Raw genomic sequence first — 20,979 nt, 5'->3', positions numbered from 1 at the left:
TTTTTCTAAGTAAATACTGGGTGCTGGGCATCTTATAAGTAGCCAGAAAGATGAGGAGAATACTGGCTCTCCTTGAAGAAGCACACAGCCTGGCAGGGGAAGCTGGGAAGTAGGGGAAAAAAAGAGTTTTTGTATTACAAGGTAACAGATATATTTGTAGGACGCTTACATAGCAAGACTGAGGAACCCTGGATACCTGGACTTTGGGGAAGGCTACATGGAGTTGGCGATACTTTAGCTGGGTTTTGAAGGATGAATAGAAGTTCATGTGGTTGGCTATGGAGTGAGTAAATGACATACCAGGTGGAAAGAATTTAAAAAGCAAGAGCACAGAGACCTGAAGTTATGTGTTGAGGCTTATAGATTTTATCTGCAGTGCTACGGCATCTAGGACCTAGGGGCTAAGGAGAGACTTTACTGAAAAGCAGGCAGGGGCCAGAGCATCTGTGCACTTACAGGTCTTTATTGAGCACCTACTGTACAGCAGGTTTCATTGTAGGTTCTGAAATGCAACATGAACAAAACAAAGACTCATCGTTGTGGAGCTGAGAGCACCAACAACCAAATAAGCAGAAAATATTGCATTAAGTTGAGATCAGTTTCCTGAAGAAAAAGCAGGGCTAGGGGGCAGAAAGTATCCAAGGTTTGGGGAGGGCCTCTCTGAGGAGGTGGCACGTCAGCCCCGGAACTGAGAGAAGTGAGGGAACAAGCCATGTGAAGGTATGGCCCTCCAACCGGTGGCACAAGGCACTAATGAGTGAATGATTTAATTCAGGGTCAGAAGCAGAAGAGCTTGACCAGGTTGTTTTTAATAAAACAATGAGGAAGTATATAAAACTCTCCAGGGCCGCACATGCACACGCATACACACACACACACACATCCCTTGCTTGTGCTTTGTGCTCTTCTCGCTAAGGGGCAGATAGAAGACATGCAGGATGGGGGAGAAGCACCAGATCTGGGGCAGCCTGACCCTCTCACTTAGGAGTTGGGACCCTGAGCAGGTAATGTTGAAGCTCAAGTTTCCTCCTCTATAGAATGGGTGAAAGTAGACAGCACTTGATGGTGCAGTTGGCATGATGTGAGCTGTGGACAGTGTGACATCGCTGGTCAGCAGTAGCGCCTCACAATCCATTCCCCCTCCACAGACCCCCCATCCTCACTTTCATCTTAGAGCTGAGGTGGATGAAGTGACATTCCAAAAACAGGTGATGCTGCAGTTTCCCAGTGGGATGCACCCAAGCTGGGACCAGACGCCCACTCCCTGCTCTGACCTTCTTGTGCAGGGCTGCTCCTGGTGCTCTGGTGCCTATCCTGGCCACCACCCATCCTCGGCACACAGTGGCTCCTTGCAAGCAGACCACCTTGGAGGGGCCGGGCGCAGGTGGGCCAGCTTTGCCTGAGTTTCCAGCTGCTCCTTAATGAAGAGTTACTTCCCCTCGGGCACGTGTGGGGCAGCATTTTTGGGCTGCTTGAGTCCTGGAAGGAGGAAGAAGGGGCAGGAATCTGAGGGCCCCGGACCCAAGCCATGAGGCCCTTCCCACCTTGGGATCCATGTTCTGCGAGTGAGAGTGAGAATGGCTGCATTATGAACCGGCAGTGGCTCCCCACAGTGCAGCAGCTATTCCGTATCTCACCTTCCCCTAATGCGCTTTGCCTCCTGACCTGCAGGACCTCTGTTCACTTGTCCCTGTGAGGCCTGAGTTTTGAGGCCTTTCCCTGGGTTCCTGCTCCTCTGGGAAGTCCCCAGTTCCAGATTCACTCTCCTCCCCACACTCCCTCCTGCTGCCCTCAGTCTCAACCTACAGCCACGGAGGGGCAGTGCAGGCACTAAACTTGGGATGGAGAGACAGGTTCAAGGCCCGGCTCTGCTACCCTCTAGTTTTGTGACCTTGGACAAGGTAACTATTTCTGTGGAGACTGAGTTTCCTCTGAACAATGGGTGTGCAAGATAACATACACAAAAGCTCCCGAAAAACCTTCCCAAATGTGTGTTCTGCAGGATGTTAGGAAGTATTGCTTTGGAAAAGCAGAAATGGGGTGGGGAGGGGGAAGCGCTTCCTTCTTTACAACTTTTTAGAAAGTTTATTGTAGTTTACATGCCATGAAATGCACTCCTCTTAAGTGTACAGTTTTGAGTAAATTTACTAATTATGAAGGCATCACCACGATACAAGTTTAGAACGTTTCTATCCCCCCAATAAGATCTCTCTGCCCATTCAGCATTAATCTCTATTCCCGCCTCCACACAACACTCAGCTATTTTTTTTTGTCTCTGTGAATTTGCCTCCTATAGATATTGCATATAAATGGAACTATACAACTCGTGTTCTTTTGTGATTGGCTTCTTTCATGCAGCATAACACTTTCAAGGTTCATCCATGGTGTAGCATGAATCAGTACCTCATTCCTTTTTGTAGCTATTTAAAATACTGTTGCTTGGATAGACCACATTTTGTGTATTCATTCATCAATTCATGGACTCTTGGGGTTGTTTCTACCTTGGGCTATTAGGAATAATGCTGCTATGAATATTTTGTGTACAAATTTTTGTTTGAGCATATGTTTATTCTCTTGGTCTTATATCTAGGAGTGAAATTGCTGGGTTTTGTGTTTAACTTTTTAAGGAAGTGCCAAACTGCTTTCCAAAGTGGCTGAACTATTTTGCATTCTCACCAGTGATACGTGAGGGTTCCATTTCTCCACATCTTTGCCAACATTTGTCATTGTCTGACTTTTTTCTTGTAGCTATCCTGGTAGGTGTGAAGTGGTATTTCTTTTGGTTTTGATTCACGTTTCAATGAATAACACTTCTCAATAAATTTGAGAAACAGTGAGTTAGATAAAGCTATACAAATGTCTTTGTTTCAGGACTTCTCAGAGCCTTTAATATTCTGCTAAGCATTGAGCATCTCTAAGGCAGTCTAGTGTGCAGTATTTTCTCAAATGAGAGCCCAGTGTGACCTGGGAACTCAGGACACTGGAGGATTAGTGTTCTTTGGGAAGCATTAGCCTAGGACAGGGGTCCGCAAATCCTCCTGGCCAAATCCCAGCTGCTGCCTGTTTTTGTAAATAAAGTTTTATTGGAAGAAAGCCACACCCATTCATTTACAAATGACCTGTGGTTGCTTTCACCCTGCAGGAATAGAGTTGAATAGTTGGGATAGACTGTATGCCTTGCAAGACTAAAGGAATTTACTCCCTTGCCCTTTACAGAAAAAGCTTGCTGAGCTCTGGCCTGGGAGTCCCAGGTGCACAGTGAGGTGCTCACTTGTTTAGCATGGATGGCAGCATGGGCTGGCCCTGGGGTTGGGGTGGGGACCAAGGAAGCACTTGTGAGGCTTAGTGTTATTTGAGCTGGTGCTTTAAGGATGGTTAGAGTATAGATAGCCGGGGAGAATTGGGAAGGACATCCCCAGCAGTGGAACTGCGGGAGTGAATGCTGCAATGTGAGGACGTACAGGATGTCTGGGGACTGATGGAGACTGGTGTGTGGCCAAAGAGGAGAATTTTGCAGGGACAGAGGGAACTGGAGAGGTGGCTACAGACCTCTTAGACCTATATTGGTCCCTGATTGCACTCCCTGGCTCCCTGGGGTTCTGGCTCCAGTGACACTCATAATCACACAATTCTCCGTCTTTCCCAAGGCAGGGCAATGGTTAAGAGCTCTGTCTCTGACATTGAACAGATACTGTCCCCACTTTCTAGTCATGTCACTTGCCTGAGCCACAGTTTACTTATCTGTAGAGTGGGAATAACAGCTGTCCTCCCCTGAGAAGATGCAGAGAAGGTTAGATCAGATTTTACATGTGGCACGCTTGGCCCTAGTAAGTAGGTGGGACATGCAAACTGTAACTGTCCTTGTTGATATCTTTATAACCCTATACAGTATGCTCCTTGAGGGTGGAACAGCCTGCTTACTCATCACTGTAGCATGGACTGAATGAGTGTGTGATGCAGAGTCCTGAAATTCCTGCAGAGGAGACCTGGCTGAGTCCCTGACTTGGTTTAGGGACCCCAGCTGTGGACTCTGTCAGAGTCCCCCGTAAATGTGGACAGTCCAGGGGACTGTACTTCTTTCTTCCTGGAGAAGTGACAGCAGACTCCCCAAGGCAGCCAGCTCCCCTAGCAGGGGCCAGGAAAGCACATTTGTTGTGGTGATGGGCCTTTTTTTTGGTTTGTGTGTTTGTTGCTTTGGGAGACCAGCAGAGCTATTTATAGCTCAGCCCCTCAGCGCCAGCTTTTAAGGCGGTCTCCAGGGCCCTGGCAGCACTTTCCTCGGTGGCAGGTTAAAGAAAGGTGATCTGTTTGCCGGCTCCGTGCATAACATGAAGATGAGGCCACCCCAGGCTGAGCTGGGAGCTGTTCCCACGTGGCCCTCTTGGGCTCCAAGCAGGAGGGAGTTCTGCTCCAGCTCTGCTCTCTGGGCAAACCAGCCCTTGTGCTGGGAGCTGGAAGCTTCAGGTGGGAGGCTGTTTCCTTCTCTCCAGACTCAGCTGCTGTGGGTATGTGAGCTGCCAAGAGGGAACAGACATGGGATTCCAGCCACTGCCCTTCCACCATCAGCCACAGGAGAAGGCCTGAATGAGACACTCTCCCAATCTTGGGCTCACTTTCTGGTGTAGCAGTGAGGAGTGTGAGCATCAGAAGAACTTTGTTTCAAATCTCAATTTGGGGCCAGACATGGCTGGCTCACACTCGTAATCCCAACACTTTGGGAAGCCAGGACAGGAGGATCACTTGAAGTCAGGAGTTCAAGACCAGTCTGGTCAATGTGGTGAAACCCTGTCTCTACTAAAAATACAAAAATCAGCGGGGCATGGTGGGAGGCGCCTGTAGTCCCAGCTACTCGGGAGGCTGAGGCAGGAGAATTGCTTGAACCTGGGAGGTGGAGGTTGTAGCAAGCCAAGATGGCACCACTGCACCCCAGCCTGGGCAATAGAGTGGCTCTGTCTCAAAAAAAAAAAAAAAGAAGAAGAAGAAAAGAAATCTCAATTCGGGCAAGTTGCTTCATCTCCCTGAGCCTTGATTTCCTCATCCATGAAATGGATATAATTGTGCCCTGGCAGTGGTGTTGCCATGAGGGCTGAATGAAGTGAGATAGGGGAGGGTGTCAGGTAGTGCCAGGCACAGTTCTTGCCACTGAAATCTCCTCCCAGTTCCACGCCTTCCTCCAAGTCTCTTAATAAGGAAGAATGTAGTTTGCTTTTGAGCTACCCTCTTGGTTTTCCCAACTCTTTCCCTCCTGTCTAGTAGAAGGGACATCTTCATGCCTGGATGGCCTAACACCTCCACTTGTGGTTTCTCTCCCTGCCACCGTCGTAAGGGCGTTACTTCTTTTCCTCCTCTCTTATCCTCTGTTCCCTCCTCTTTCTGAACTTTCTCCCTCCTTCTGGCTCCTTCTGGTGAACTAGCCCAGTTACATCAACCTGAATACAAATGTGGATCAAACAACCCTTGTACCCTGTAGCCCCTTTAGCTGCCACCGCCTCTCCCTAACTCATCGAGCCAAACTTCCTGAAGGAGCCACGTGGCTCAGGTCTCACCTCTCATCTGCCCCCGACCCAGTCTACTCTAAGACCAAACAGTGGCTCTGCTGGCCTCCCCAGTCCTAGTCCCAAGTCCCACAGGGATTGCTGTCTCTCACCAGGTCGGCCTACAGCATTTGCAGGTTGGCTACTTGCCTGCTGGAGATGCCCCTCCCTCTGTCTTAGAGATGCCCCTCCCTCTGCCTTGGTGATACCCCTCCTTGGGTTGCTCCTCTGACTTTCTCCCACTTCTTCCCTGCTTCTCCAAGGACTACTCCCTTCCTTTTCCTGCCTTGAGATGTTAAGGTTCTGGGGACTTGGTTGCAGGCCCCATCTATCCCCTTTCTCCAGGTCTCCCAGGATACCTCGACGGCTGAGGACTCAGCTATGAATCCCCTGTCTGCATGTATTTTCTGGGTTGTATCCAGAGACCTAGTAGCCTCTGGGTATTGCAGCAACCTGGGCATCTTGCCAATACCTTCATATCATCTTATCTAAAAGAATGATTGGCCATCATCTCTTTCTCTGTTCCAAGCACCACTTCAGTCCTGCCCTCCCCATCCAAAGAACCATAGTGTGAATCTGGTGGCCATCTAACCCTGGCTCTTTCCTGCTGCTGGCTGCCTCAGGCAGTCACCTTGGGCCTCTATTTCTCTCCAGCCACCCATTCCTCTCCAGGACTATTCCTCTTCCTATAGATTGCCCCAATGAAGGCAAACTCCTCTGCCCCACCCTGACAGTTCATTCTTTCCATTTATTCTTCCCACTGCAGCCAGAATGTTCTAAAACACACATCTGATGGGGTCTCACTGCTGTTGACCACTTCCCTAGGCTTCTGTCACCCACAGGAAGCAGCCCCAGTCCCTCAGCAAGGCTCATAGTCTAGCCCCTGCTCCCCATGTGGCCACCTCCTCACCCTACTTCTCACCTGGCCCTAGCTGCACTCACGCAGCACGCCATGCCCTTCCTTGGCCTTGTGGTGTTCTCCCCAGCCTCCTGGATTTTGCCCTTGGGGGCCTTTCTGCTCCAAATGCCCCCCTTCTTTGCTAACTTTCCTCCTACCCTTCAGGACCCCCAACCCAACACTCTGATACTGATCCCCAGCAAGGTCTCCTGCTGTGCCTGGGAGCTTCCCCCACCTTTCTCTGTGCCCACCCTCTCCATGTGCTGCTGTTTCCTTATCTCCCTTCTCCACTAGACCATGGGCTCTTTAAAGACCCCAGTCTTAGCTCCACGTCTGGCACACTGATGATGCTTTCATAAGTACTGTTTAAATAAATTACTAAGTGTGTGAATGCCATGAGCCGTACATTCCTCTCTCCTAGTACACAAAGGCATATAAGACAGCTTTGGGGTGTGCATTTACTGTAGCTTTAATTTGTTAAGGAAAGTGGTAGGTGATGTTAGTGTTATGGAGGAATCAAAGCTGAAAGGGTGGGCTCAAGCCAGGATCCTTGGGCTCAAATCCAAGCTCTGTTTCTTGCTGAGGGTGTGAGTTTGGGCAAGTTACTTTGCCTCTCTGTACCTCAGGTTCACTATCTTTGAAATGGTGATGATAATTGTGCTCATCTCAAGGACTATGGGGAGGGTTAGATGCATTCATGCTTGAAAAGTCATTGAAGGTAGGTATCATTATTCCCATTTTACAGATGAGGAAGCTGAGACTCAGAGAGGTGATGCCACTTCCCCGAGGTGGAGCAGCTGGTAAGGAGCAGGACTGGGATTTGAGCCCAGCCCGTCTCTGTGTGTTCCAAGGGTTGGAGAAGCGTGGGCAGCCTCTGGGTAGACAGCTCCAGAAATACTCTACTATGGCCTGAAAAAGGTGCCTCATAAAGTATCTGCCTTAGGGCTTGGCACATAGTAGGTGCACACTAAAAATTACTTGTGTAAAAGGATCCCGCTGCAGAGCCCCATCTAGTCTTCAGCTTTTCCCGTTCCATGAACAGTGTCGGGGAGGTCTGTCTCTGGATCCTTTTTGGCCAGGGTGTTGGCAGCAAACTCTTCCTTATTCAGACCTTTCTTCTGTCCTAGCGTTTCATGGGGGAGGGTCATTAAGAAAGCTTTTTCCCAGGAAGAGCTGTGCCTTCTCCAAGTCTCCGGAGTTGAGTGCCCCAGCCCCCACCTTCTCAAAGGCTGTCCTTGTGGGTTTCAAAACAACCCCACTGCCCTGCAGGCTGAGAACTGGCCCCTGAGCCCCCTTTCCTTTAGAAACCAAAGGTCCCTTCCTAGTTAAAGTCAGCACTGGTAAAACCTAAGGAAAATAGTTTGAGGATGTTTTCAAACAGTGTCTGGTGGAACAAAAGAGCAATTCATCCTCCGTGGCTTTTAGTAATCTGCTTCCCATTCTAGGAATTAGATAGTTCAATTAAGTAAGAGGGTGCTGGAGCAGGCTGCATGACTCAAAAGTTTGCAACAGCATCCACACTGTGGAAGAGAGGGGAGCTGAGCCAGCTTGTGCCTGGCGGGCCTGCCACCCTTTCTCCCTCTGTCCCCACGCAGGTTCCAGTTTTCAGGTCCCAGATTCAGAAAACAACTACTCAACAAGAATGCGTGCGTGGGTGTGTGTGGGTGTGTGTGTGTGTGTGTGGCTGTGCGCGTGCATGCATGCATGTGTGCACGTGCATGCACACCGACTCAGTAGGGACCTCGTGTTCGTCCAGTGACAAGCTGAGCATCTGGAGTGGGCTAGTGCAGAGTACGCCTGAGCTGCTTCCATCTGCAGCAGCCCCGATTCCTTCTGGCCCTGAGTTGTCCCTTGTAGTTCACCAGCTAACGGGCATTGGGGATGATTTCTGTGGCCATGTGTAAGGCAGGGTAAGCCCACAGGGCTTTTAATCTGGACAAAGGAGAGCCGGTAGGTACCGTGAAATTCCTGCAGTATTTTGGGAGCTGGTGTGTTTCTCTGGGGTCCATCCCTTTGGTAACGTCTCAAGAGATCCATGACTTTCTCCCTCAAACCCCTCTCCTTCATCCCTCCATTAAAAAAAGTTTAAAAATGATTCAGGTGGCATTTGTAGATCACTCCTTCATAACCAAGAAACTCTACTTCTGTGGTGCTCAGAAGTGGAGTTATTTCTGAGCCTTACTGTGTATGAGGACTCCTTGGGGAAATCACAAAGTGCAGCTCCCTGGGAGCCACTTTGCAAAGTTGGGAGCCGGTGGGTCTCTGGGGGTGCAGAAAGGTTTGTATTTCTAGCAAGTGCCCAAGGATTGTGCTCTGGGACATGCTACTGTGTTATACTCATAGATTCTCTTAAAGGCCCCATTTAATAAGGCCTGTCATTTTAAAATGAATTAAAGCCAGAGATAGCTAAGACATAAGCAAATAAAATAACAGTTGTTATTATAAGTGGCTACCTCCTTTCTTTCTTAAATAACTTGGACGTTTTTTGGGGGCCACCTTATCCAGGTAGAGAGCAAGGGCCATATGATGCTTACCTTTTTTATCCTAGGGTCTAACATAGTGCCTGGTGCCTAGTAGGTGCTCAGTAAATGTGTATTGTATTTGAGTGGATGTTCCCACTTTTCCCGGCTATGGGTCTGAGAGCTGGTTTCCTTTTGAGAAAATCTATCGCTGCACACAGTCTGATTTTGTTTGGGGGCCTGCCTGATTTCTCTGGCAGGGCTGGGGCTGGAGGGAGCCTGTAGACCAGTGCTAATTGGTGTCATTGAGTAATTAATGCAGAATCAAGCCTCAAGCGGATTCCCAGGGAGACAGACACTGAGGGTGGCTTTCATACTTGGTGGGATAGGAGCTCCTTTCTCAAAGGACGTTCCCAGAGTGCCGAGGCGACTGGCATGGTCTGGTGGGGGTTGGTTTGGCAGCCGGAATGGGGTTCGTGGAGCAAGCTTGGAGAGGGGGTTTGTGTTGGTGCCACAGTTCTGCACAATATGGAGCGTGGCGCATTTGACTTTAAAGGAACACAAACCCCAGGCATGGGCTCTGGGAGCCAGGCCTGCGTCAACTCTGAAGAATTGATGGGTTCTGAGGGAAGCGAGGCTGATGGCATTAGCTTAGCACACCCGGAGTCCTCCCTGTCCTGTGGCCTGGGCCCTCTGGGATGCCTCTACACTTTGGCATGATAGCCAAGGCTCTCCGTGGTACCGCCTCTGCTTACATTTCCTGCTGTTTCCTTCTGATCCCTGCGCCCCAGCTTGCTGTTCTCAAAGCACACCATGCTCTACTTCTGGTCATGCTGTTCCTTCCACCTAAAACCATCTCCACTTCCTCCTCCTTCTGACCAAATTCCACTTACCTTTCACAATTTGGCTCACATATCACTTCTTCCAGGAAGCTCTCCCTGACCCCCTGTAGCAGTCAGGGTAGGTTGGGTTATGCCACAGTAACCAGTGTCCCCAAAGAGCTCAGCAGCTTCAAGCAACAAAGTACTTCCTGCTCAGACTGTGTCTCTGACACAGTGGCAGGTGGTCACTCAGGAACTCAGGATAGCCAAGGCTCTGTCTTGATACATGCTTCCATAGTGACAGTAGAGGTAGGGAGAAGAGGCGACGGAGAACCACACCACCAGTCTCTGGAAGCTTCTATCTGAAATGATGCTTGTGTTATTGTTGGTCACAATGGTCAAAGCAAGTCCTATGGCCCCCCTCAAGTTTGGCAGAGGAGGATGTATGAGCTCCCTTCAGGGAGGAATGTAGGATGTTCATGGCTGGTAATATGATCTCCTGGGAACGCCCACGTAGGCTGGGTGCATCCTGCATCGTAGCCCTTTCCACAATGCTCTTGTACTACATCTGCAGACTTACCTGTCTTTTCCCCTAGAGAGTGAATTCATAATCCAAGCTCCCCAGGGCTGGGTCTAGCTCCTCTTGAAGGCCCCACGTCCTCCTCAGAGGAGACATTTGGGCCATGGTGGACATGGGTGAATGAGCACATGGGCCCATCCCTGCTCCTCTGTAGCACTAGCTTTGCTGAAGATAAGCCAGCCCCAGCCCCAGTGACTCTCCACCCTCCCTTCTGCAGGCGCCGGGTCCTGGCCATCTCTGATGGGATCGAGCACATTGGGAACCTCCGCTGGGAGCTGGCCTTGTGTCTCCTGGCAGCCTGGACCATCTGTTACTTCTGTATCTGGAAGGGGACCAAGTCTACAGGAAAGGTAAGAGGTCGATCTTCAAGCAGCTAACTGTGGCAGAAGAAGGCATGAGCTCACGGATGACCCAGAGAATAACGGGGAGTTCATGTTGCAGAGGCCAGCACTTAAGTTGGGAGCGGGGAGGAACACTGGACCAGAGTGAGCTCTACCCACCCTCACCACTTATTGACCACTCACCTTAGGATGGTTCAGTTTTACCTTCTGAGCCTCAGTTTGCACGTCTCTGAAATAATAAAGCCTTGCCCTGTCTGTCCTATTGAGTTGGGAGTTATGCAAGGTAAAGGGGTAAAGTGCTTTGAAAACTGGGAAATGCTGAACTGCTTCAATGATTCTTTGGTAGTGAAGACAGGGTTCCAGGTGTGTGAGAGGGCAGGTGATGTGCTGGCTGCCTCCACTGACAGACCCCAAGATCTCAGGGGTGTATTTCTCCCTCACCTGGAGTCTGGAGGGAAGAGCAGCCACTTCATCTTGCAGCCTTGTGTGCCACCTGCACCAAGCGGCCTCCAGGGTTGCTGCCTCATCAGGGAAGAGAAACAGGAGGAGGCTAGCTCTTAACTGCCATGGCCTGGGAGTTCCACGTGGCTCTTCCACTCACAGGCTGTTGGCCAGAGCCTAAGACACAGTGTTACCTACTGCACAGGGGCTGGGAAGCAGAGGGGAGTGTGGGAACATCTGGGGAGTTGACACGCTGTCCACTGTGAGGATCAGTACAGAGGTTAGAAATGTGTGGCACCTGGCCAAGTCCAACTCACTTCTGTGTTTACTTTAAAAAGGCGGGGAGGGGAAGAATTAGTTGACAACATTCTGAAATCAGGAGATTTCATGTGGAAAAAAGAAATCTGATTCTGGCATCCCTTGGAAAGTGAGATTTGGCAACCCTGGACTTGCCTGCCCACACAGCGGCGTGTGTTTGAACTGAACAGCCACCACCTCCTTCCAGGGGTCTCTGGTTGGCCACAGTCCCCACCATTCCCTATCGCCCCCAATCCTGTGGCTGAGTGTCAGTGCCAACGTTTCCTCATTTTGCTATTCATTTTTTTTCTTGTGGAAAATAGGGAAATGAAGCATCTCTTAGACCTGGGTTCCGCTGACCACATCCCTGCTTGCCTCCCTGCTTCCTATAGGCAGTTGCCCATAAACTCTAAGTTCTTGGCTGGGGCACCTGCTGGAGATAAAACCTCCAAGGAAACAGGAACTTAACAACCCTGGGCCCTTTTCCAAAAGATGTTCCCCTTAGCTCCCACAGTGGTGGGTAGGATGAAGAAGAAACTGCTAGAACGTTTGAGGTGGGCGGATCTGCAGGAGGGAAGCCAAGGTGCCCCGTGCTACGGGCTGTCCGGAAGCTGAGGGTGCACTTAAAACAGCCACACGGATGCAGGGGGACCGCAGAAAGTAGAGCAGACACTCTCATGTCCCTGCAACCAAGGTGATTTTGCTTACCTTTGCTTTTTGTAGTTTGTATCATGAAGACAATAGGATTTTTCTTTTTCCAACTATAAAATTGTGGTCATTATTAATCTACTTCTTCAGACTCCACACACAGTCTCCCATCCTCCTCCTTGCTGCCTCTTCCGAGAAAAAAGCCAGAGGTAATCAGAGCAAGGATTCAAACCCCAGGTATATCCCTCTCTAGTCATGACCTTGGGCATGTCGCTCAACTTCTCTGAGCCTCAGTTTCCTCTTCTGTAAGACATGATTGATAAGTGAGCTTAGCACTACATGGGGCAGTTGTGAGGATGAAATGTGAGGATAGTTGAGTATGGTCAGTGCTCAGCAGAGTGAGTTACTAATAGTAAATGCTGAGTAAATGGCAATCTTTAAAAATCTCATCACACAGATAATTCAAGTCGTTGTTTCTGAGTATTTACTATATGAAAGTGCTTCGTGAACTGTGAAGAGAAGGGAGGAGGTATCATGGTTGGTATTATTACTACCTCTTCTGTGGTTACCACCCCTTGGGAGTTGACACAGAGGCCTGTGGGGCTTGGCTGGGTGGCAGCTTTGCGTGGGTGCAGGGAAGGCTGCTGCACGAGGTTTGTGTGTGAACATGTGTGGGCTGTTCCAGGACCTCATATGGCCTTGAGCTCCAGGGCCCAGGCTGTGGGCTATAGCCCTGCGGTTTTGCTTGGCCGTAATGAAGAGGCTCAGTCCCACAGTGGAGCACTTTACTGCTGACTGGGCAATTAAGCCTGGGTGTTAGAGAATTCTAATGCAGAAATTGAGTTCGAGGAAGGGCAGGCAGCTATGGTCTTGGAGATTTCAGAAGAGGCTTATGGGGAAGGCACGGGAGCAAACACTTACCCACTGCCTTCCACTCCCTGGCACCTTGCAAGTGCTTCAGATCCTCACAGTCTGGGGAGCTGCTGCCTCTCCCTTACCAGTGGAGAACCTGGGGCTGAGGGAGGGTGGGCTGCTGGCCATAGTTGCATGGTGACCCTGCCTCAATACTGACCCCAGGCTACTCCCTCCGTCCCTCTCTTTGGACTCTCGATTAAGGGGTAGAACATTGCATTGTTTTGAGTGTCCTTTCACACATCTTCCCTGAACCTCCTGTTTCTCATCTCTGGTAGAAGTGGTAGTGATGACAATATGATAATCATCGGCAGTAATGGTTAATATTTATGAGTTCTTCCTTTGGTAGAAGTGGTATTGATGACAGTATGGTAATCATCAGCAGTAATGGTTAATATTTATGAGTGCTTCCTTTGTGCTTCACATGCCTGCTCCATTTATGCTTTGAACAGCCCCATGAGATGGGAGCTATCATTATCCCCATTTTACAGATGAGGAAACCGAGGCATGGAGGGATTCAGTAACTTGCTCAAGGACCCTCCGGTGAGGAGCAGAAGACTGGGATTAACTCCCAGCATTGGTGACCATGCAGCCCATGTCCTGGATAGGCTACTGTCATGCCTGTCACCTGCAGTATAGAGACTATGGCTATTTTCTTATGGACTGGTTATGAAGAGGTATTTAATGCTTATTGGTTGCAGCTCTTTCTAAATGGTGCTTTCAAGGGAAATGCTGAAACCACATGAGCCAATTAAGTATTTTCCTGAAGACTGGATTTCTCCCCCAAGTGTCCTTTGCCCAAGGCCAGCATTAGTATCCTGGATGAGATGTGGTTTGCTGGAGCTGTGAGAATCCTTAGAAATGGTTTGGTCCACCTCTGCCCTTATTTTATGGATGGAGAAACTGAGGCTCGGAGAGTGGAAGGGCCTTGCCTGAGGTCACATAGTTAGTAAGTGTCAGGCCAGGAGTGAGAGACTGGTCCCCAATTTCTCAGCTCGTTATGAATGTTGAGGTTCTGTGGGGCACATCTGGCAGTTTAGAGAAACCCCAAGTCCATGGATTGGTAGGTAGACTTTTCAGGGGAGGATCTCGCACTTTTGTTCCTGTTTATGTCTTGCTTCACTTTGGAGAGGAGCCTAGCATCCAAAGGTTTTTTGGGTTCTGTACAAACAAAAACAGCTAAAAATAAAACATTGGGTCATTTGAAACTTCCCAAGTGGGCAAAGGTCACCCCTGTCCCCGGCCTCTGGGACCCTAGCCAGAGCCTTTTTCATGAGGCTGTTCAAGGAGGAAGAAACCCATCTCCCAGCTACTGTCCAGCTGCGACTGGGTTGGTATTCCCTCTTCATCTCTTCCCTGAAGTTCCAGCTTGCTGCCCATACTCAAGCCTCAGCACAAATTTCCATTTACAATAAATATTCATTAATTCAAGAAGAAGTCCCCAGACCCCGCCTTTCTCCAGGGGATATTTAAAAAACAATATTCCCAACTTTAAGTCAATTCAATGAGCATTTCGCCTACTCAGGGAGGCAGACACTGTAGACCTGGCCTTTCAGCAGGTGGTTCTCTAAGTGGGGATTTGGGATCAGGTCACAAATAAGTTGATCCCAGATGGGGCTATAGCAACACCAGGGGTGAAGTCCCAGCAGCACTGCCTGCCATGAGCGTCTCCCCACCGACAACATCCACACATGTTCTTCTCCCAGTATGCCTCACAATCTTTTGACGTTAGGCATGTGGGATCTCCCTCAATCCCTGGGGTCCGATGAGCAATCTGTACTCTCAGAAGCAGCTATTTGAGCTGCAGGGAGATCCCCTACATCCCAGCTTCAGTAGGTAGCAAGATGCCTGCCACTAACTGTTGCTTCATAGGCATTTGTTGAATCAGTGAATCCCTTCTGTTCCTTGGGCTCCCTAGAAGGCGCCGGGAATACACCGGAGAGACACTGGACAGCCTTGTCCCCACAGAGCATGCGGCTTGCTAAGGTGGGGTTCAGACAAGTAAGCAGTTTAACTCTGAGTATTAGTTCTAGCGTTATACAATACAACTTGGGGATTCTCGTGGCTGAGAATTGGCTCCAGAATATTGGAATGTAGCATGTCAGAGTTGGGAGGGATCTTGGTCTTGAAGTCCAAATCTGTTTTATAAATAAGTGAATAAAGGCCCAGAGAGGTTGCAAAATTTGCCCAAGCCCACCCCACTTGGAAGGAGCCAAGCTGGAACTCAGATCCGGGCTGCCTTCCCTAAGCCTGGGCGTTGCCTGTTCTGTACCTCCAGATTGGAGTTAATGTGCAGATGCAACACAGATACATTGATCGTAGTTCTGAGCTCACGGTAGGTGCTCATTAAGCAGTTTATCTCCCTGTTCCAGTAAAATACCTGCAGTTTTAGTTCTTCATAGATATTTTCCATCACTGTAGACACTATTGGAAATTTCAGAAATCTTCTATGGAAAAAAAGGCTTTCTTAATTGTATATTAAGTCCTGAGAAAGCATAGGATTCTAAAGTGCTTGCTTTCTTCAGGAGGAACCTTCCAGACTGTTTGTATCTTCTGGATGATAAACAATTTCACTCTGGATCATTGGAATGGGGTTAACTGAAATTAAGTGACCGCAAAATAGAGACATCTTCACTATTTTCCTGTGTCTTTTTTTTTTTTCCGTCAACTGAATCCATCTTGCCCATCCCTGCCACCCGCTCCTTCTCCTAGTCTCCTGGGCCTGAAACCACTCAGCCATATTGGACACCGCTCATCCGATTATTGACCAAGTCTATTTTTGTTTAAAAAGAAAAACACCAAAAACATCCTATCCTCTCCATTTTTGTTTCCTACCCACACATTCAAGAAACGTTGAACCTTCAGTTGCTCGCTAGTACCTCCAGAATGAAAATTGCCCTTAGAATTTCCCATTTGTATAAACATTGCTGACATGCAGAATGATACAACTGAAATGCTTTATATTCTATGAAACAACAATTTTACATAAACTCAAAATTATAAATTCTATCTTATGCCACAGCATGTACAGCAATATTAGATTTTGTGATATTTTTCTAGTATCTCCGTGAATATTTGTTGAAGCCAAAAAAAAAAAAAAAAAAAGAAAGAAAAAAAATTCACTCTGTGTCCTTCTCTTGTGGTTTTGGTAAGCCTTAATCTAATCCAGGGATTGGCCAACTATGGTTTTAGAGCCAAATCCAGCCTGCTGCCTGCNTAAAAAAAAAAAAAAAAGAAACCTTTCATTACTCTGTGTCCTTCTCTTGTGGTTTTGGTAAGCCTTAATCTAATCCAGGGATTGGCCAACTATGGTTTTAGAGCCAAATCCAGCCTGCTGCCTGCTTTTGTAAATAAAGTTTTATTGGAACACAGCCACATCCATTCACCCACATATTATCCATGGCTGCTTTTGTGCTTCTACGGAGGCAGTGTGGAGTAATTGCAGCAGAGACTATGTGGCCCATAAAACCGAATATATCTGTGACTTGACCCTTTACAGAAAAAATGTGTGGACTGATGGTCTAATTTATTAAAATAATTTATGCAAATGAATTCCCACTAAGAGGCTAATATGTAAATTGCTATCACTCAAAGTATGCCATTTCAAATATTAAAAAGCAACATGACGGTTTTCAGTAGAGAGATTTTCTGAAGGATCCTTAAGAATTTCACTCTGGCCTTCCAGCCCCAAATGGGATTTTCCTGTGTCCACATGTTCACTTGCTGGAGAGGTTGCTCATTCACTCACTCATGCATTCACTCACCCAGCAAGTGTTTACTGTGCACCTGCTATGCCAGGCACCAGGCTGGGGATTCTTTTCAGTGGTGAGTGCACCAGGCTGTGTGGCTTACCTTGGAATAGGGAGATAAAAAATAAGCAACATAAGTACAATGGGAGGGAGCATGGGCTGGGAGAGGGAAGCATGAGGGCAGGTGACCTCCTCAGAGAGGCCAAGGATGGCTTCTGTCGGCGATGGGAAAGATGGGACCGGGCCAGTGAGGAGTGGCACATGTGAAGTCTCCAGTGGGAAGGACCTGGTGAACTTGTGAGGCAAAGCGAAGTCAGTGACTGAGAAGGATGGTGGCATGAGATCAGAAGGGAAGTGGCACGGGTCAGGCCTCGTCGAATTTTTTCTAAGTGCGTTGGAGAACCACTGCAGGTTTTCCTGCAGGGGTAGCCTGGTCTGTTTTCATCCCTGCAAGCTGGTTCTGGCTGCTTGTTGTGAACGGACTGCTAGGGAGTGAAGGGGCTGTGGCAGGGAGCTCTGTTAGCATAGGACCAGGGAGGAGGTGGCAGGAGAACGGAGAGAGGTGATCAGGTCAGAGACCTCTCAGGGTTTCATCCTTGTTCTGCAGATATGGTTCCATATAAGATTTTGAGACCTTGCTGTCCTTTGCCTTTTGAACAGGGGTGGCTGGTCTGGCATTTGGCCCGGACACTGCCCTCTGCAGACAGCCACCCGCACCCAGCAGACAGTCAGAGCGCCCCCCTATGCTGCCCCTACATCCTCCCCAGCTGGCTCCTGTTCTTTGCTCTCCCTACTGCCTGGTTCCTTCTTCTGTCCTTCCCTTGGTGGATGATTTATGGATTTTTCCCCCTCATTTCCTGGTCTCCAAGAGCAGTGGCTGGGAGGGGAGGGCACTGCAGAAACAATTCTGGTCCCTTCCCCACCTCCTCCTATTGCCACTTTAAAGGAAGCTGCAGGATTAGCTTGGATTTTAAGAAGAATCATGTCTTTTCACTGCTTTGGGGCTCTGTTTTTATTCTTTTCAAAGCTCCAGGACACCAAGGCAAGGAAAAAAACCACACACACACACACACACACACAGACAGACAGACACACTCACACAGAAACAGCTGCAAAAAGCCTTGAATTGATTTTTTTTTCTTTCCCTTCCTTCATTCACTCACAAGTAGAGGAATTGGAGGTGGCACAGGACTCTTAAGCAGATCGTGTCGTCTGGAGGATGGTCATTGCAAGGCCAAGGCCTTAGTGGCGCCTTCTTCCCTCCAGGCCCTGCTCTAAACCTTTAACTCATTCAGTGCTCACAACAACCGTATGGGGAAGGTGCGAGGATTGTCCCCATTTCACAGATGAGAAAACAAAGCTGCATGGTGTGTAAGCCTTAAAATTGTTGGGGGATGGTGTCAGAGCCCATCAGGATCAGGGAGGAGCTGGGAGGGGCCCTTGGCCACTGGGCAAGGGGGCAGCATTTGCGGGTGAGGGCACCTGCTGCAGCCAGCAGGTCTTGGATCTACAAATGGAGTCACTGCTCAGAGGGGCTGCAGGCAGCTCCTCCCCTCCCCCACTGCCACCAAGGTGGGCTGGAGCACCAGCGGGGAGAGCCATCAGGAGCTGTACACAGAAAATTTATTCTTCAGCAACACCCTATAAAGTGTCTAATGGCTCAATGAGGCATAAAACAGGAGTAGAAGGGGCTTGGGAAATAAAAGAAAAGGATGCGTGAAAGAGCAGAGGACAGGCCCAGGAAAGGAACTGGGCAGCGCTGTCTCTGGGCCCTCAAGTGGCCTTTGTTGCAGTCTCAAGCGAGAGGAGAGCTGTCTTGGTGGCAGGACTCTCTCAGCGGCCCAGGCCGATGTCTGCATTCAGAGAGGAAACTAGAGCGTTCATGAGATGCATGCAGAATGCCCAGGCAGCCGAAGAGGAGAGCCCCTGCCCCAGGGCCCCGAACCCAAGGACACCGAAGCCGCCATGGCGTTGAGAGCGCTTCTCACACCACGGTGGTTTGGGGAGAGCCGTAGATTGTGACATTAAGTCAAAAGAGTTCAGCATCTTGATTCAGCCCTTTCTCTGGCCTTGAATGACAGGGCTTCACCTTTAGCGGGAACCCTGGCAGCGAGGAAGCTTGGAAAGGAGGGAAGTTTTTCGACTTGGTAATACCGTCTTTATTAAAGCACAAAGGCCCCCCCCAAAGTCCCAGTGATTGCTGGGGTGGGGGGGATTCTGTGGCTGGCAGCCTGGAGAAGGCTGGGAGTCCCAGTGGAGGGGGTGGCGGGCAGTGGTGCTGCAGTTAACCCTTACCAAACCCCTCCTGGCACCTGGTGCTTGTGCAGTGCTGTCCCTGTGCGTGGGTCTCCCTGGGAAACGGGAAGCCACCCTCCTGTTTGGCAGGCACCGAATAACCAAAGTAGCTTTGCTCTCAGCACAGGATGAGGCACAGTGCTTTTGGAAAACTAAGCCAGAAACAAGCGGGGAATTTATTTTGTGTCTACTGAATATTAGCTCTGTGCTAGGTGCTGTGGGGAAGGGTAAAAGAATGATTAGCTCTCAAGAATTGGGGAAAGAAGATAAGATGAGGCAAGGATGGTGGCCAAGAGGAATGGAATGAGCAGGAGCTGGAAGTCTGGAGCCCTGCCCTGCCATGTCACTTGCCAACTGTGTGAGTTAGTGTGGGCCATCCAGGGCTGCTTCACCTCTCTGGGCCTTAGTTTCTCCTGCTGTCAGGGTGAAAGCATGACATATGCAGTGACAGTGGAGTGTTGTCACTTGTGAAGGAACGAGCCCAGGCTGGGATGACTGAGTCGAGTGAGCCTGGCAGCCACAGAGGGCTGTGGTGGAGGAAGACACCCCGAGGCTAGTATGTCTGGGCATCTCCAGGCAGGGGGACCTGAGAGCTGCCTTGGACAGATGTAGCAAGAACAGTGATGAGCAAAGGCTCAAAGGGGCATTTGAGGTTGCAGGGAGAGATGACGTGAGCCTGGGACTGGATGGCTAAGCCGCAGCTGGCATCTTGCAGGGGCACCCCTACTTGCTGTCGCCTGTGGGCAATGGCCCGCTCACCCCAGCGCAGTCGGGATTGATGTGGAGCTGGGTCCCCCTGCCAAGGCCACCCCTCCCCTCCATCCCTGTTGCCACCCCTGTCAGTCAGCATCCAACCAGAGAAGCAGAACCAGTAGGAGGTATAGAGGAAAAGCTCCAGTAGAGGAATTGGTGACTGTGGGAGCAGGCCATCTGGAGGGGCAGGCTGGGACTCTTCGCACAGCTGAAGCTGCTATTAGAATGTCTGCTGACAGGCAGAGTGTCTTCCTTGTTGGGGAAGTCTCAGCTCTGCTCTGTAGGCCTTTCGTCTGAGTGACTGAGGCCCAGCCTGGTTATCCTACATAATCTCCTGGATGTAGTGTCACCTGACCATGCCATAGCCTTAGCCACCTTGCACATATTAGAGCCAGCACAGCACCTTCATGCAGGTGTGCCCTGCCTCACAACTGGATAGTGTGGCACCAGTGGGCCATCCTACTGTGCACCCTGCCGGGCCCTGGCTGTTTTGTGTGCCACGGCCAGACTCAGCTTCCTTCCATACAGCTTTCATTGTGTAGCTCTCCCCTCAGAACCAGGCAGTAACTCCCCATCACCTATGGCACTGAAACTGATTTTTAAAAATTATCCAAACAATACTTTTAATAAGCTATTTCCAAGCAAAATAATAGTCTCCCCCAGTCCCACCACCATACATTCTCTCATTGTTTATGTGTTCCCCTCTGATCCTTAACGTGTGTAATCAGAGCTAACGCTTTTGGAGCCTTGGCCACAGGCAGGTGTCGTGCTAAGTACCATGCAGCATCATCTCTGTTAATTTTCCCAACAGCCTCCCAGGGCCTCATGCTGTTATCCTCCTCTCGCCTTCTCTAAGGCAGAAAGAGGCTAAGGGACCCATTTGAGGTCTCAGAGACAGCAAGTAACAGAGCCATCACGCAGATGCAGATCTGTGTGGTTCCAGAGTCCTTGCCCTCATATCACACCTGAGCCCAGCATTCAAGGTCCTTCTCCATTTTGGCCCACTTGTAGTATAGACTTAGTATATTTATAACTTTACTGTCCCATTATAAAATAAGCTCCTGAAGGACAGAGTGCATGGTGCTGAACCTGGTGCCTAAATAAAAAAATGATGAATAGGTGAGTAGATGGATGGGTATATGAGTAGATGGGTGGATGGGTGGGTAAGTAGATGGATGGGTGAGTGAGTAGATGGATGGGCGGATGAGTAGATGGATGGGTGAGTGAGTAGATGGATGGGTGAGTGAGTAG

General features: G+C 49.4%; 1 protein-coding gene across 1 annotated transcript in view; it reads left to right on the top strand.

Moving 5' to 3' along the window:
- Positions 1–20,979, top strand: part of SLC6A11 (solute carrier family 6 member 11) — a 116,627-nt gene that overhangs the window by 13,846 nt on the left and 81,802 nt on the right. The window contains exon 5 of the mRNA XM_017501477.2: positions 10,510–10,642. Coding sequence (XP_017356966.1) covers positions 10,510–10,642 — 133 coding nt within the window. The remainder of the gene's footprint in view (positions 1–10,509; positions 10,643–20,979) is intronic.

Source organism: Cebus imitator, unplaced genomic scaffold, assembly GCF_001604975.1.
Source record: "Cebus imitator isolate Cc_AM_T3 unplaced genomic scaffold, Cebus_imitator-1.0 Scaffold281, whole genome shotgun sequence".
In the NCBI taxonomy this organism is placed as follows: domain Eukaryota; kingdom Metazoa; phylum Chordata; class Mammalia; order Primates; family Cebidae; genus Cebus; species Cebus imitator.
The sequence above is the reverse complement of the archived record's forward strand: the minus strand, read 5'-3'. Positions and strand labels throughout refer to the sequence as shown.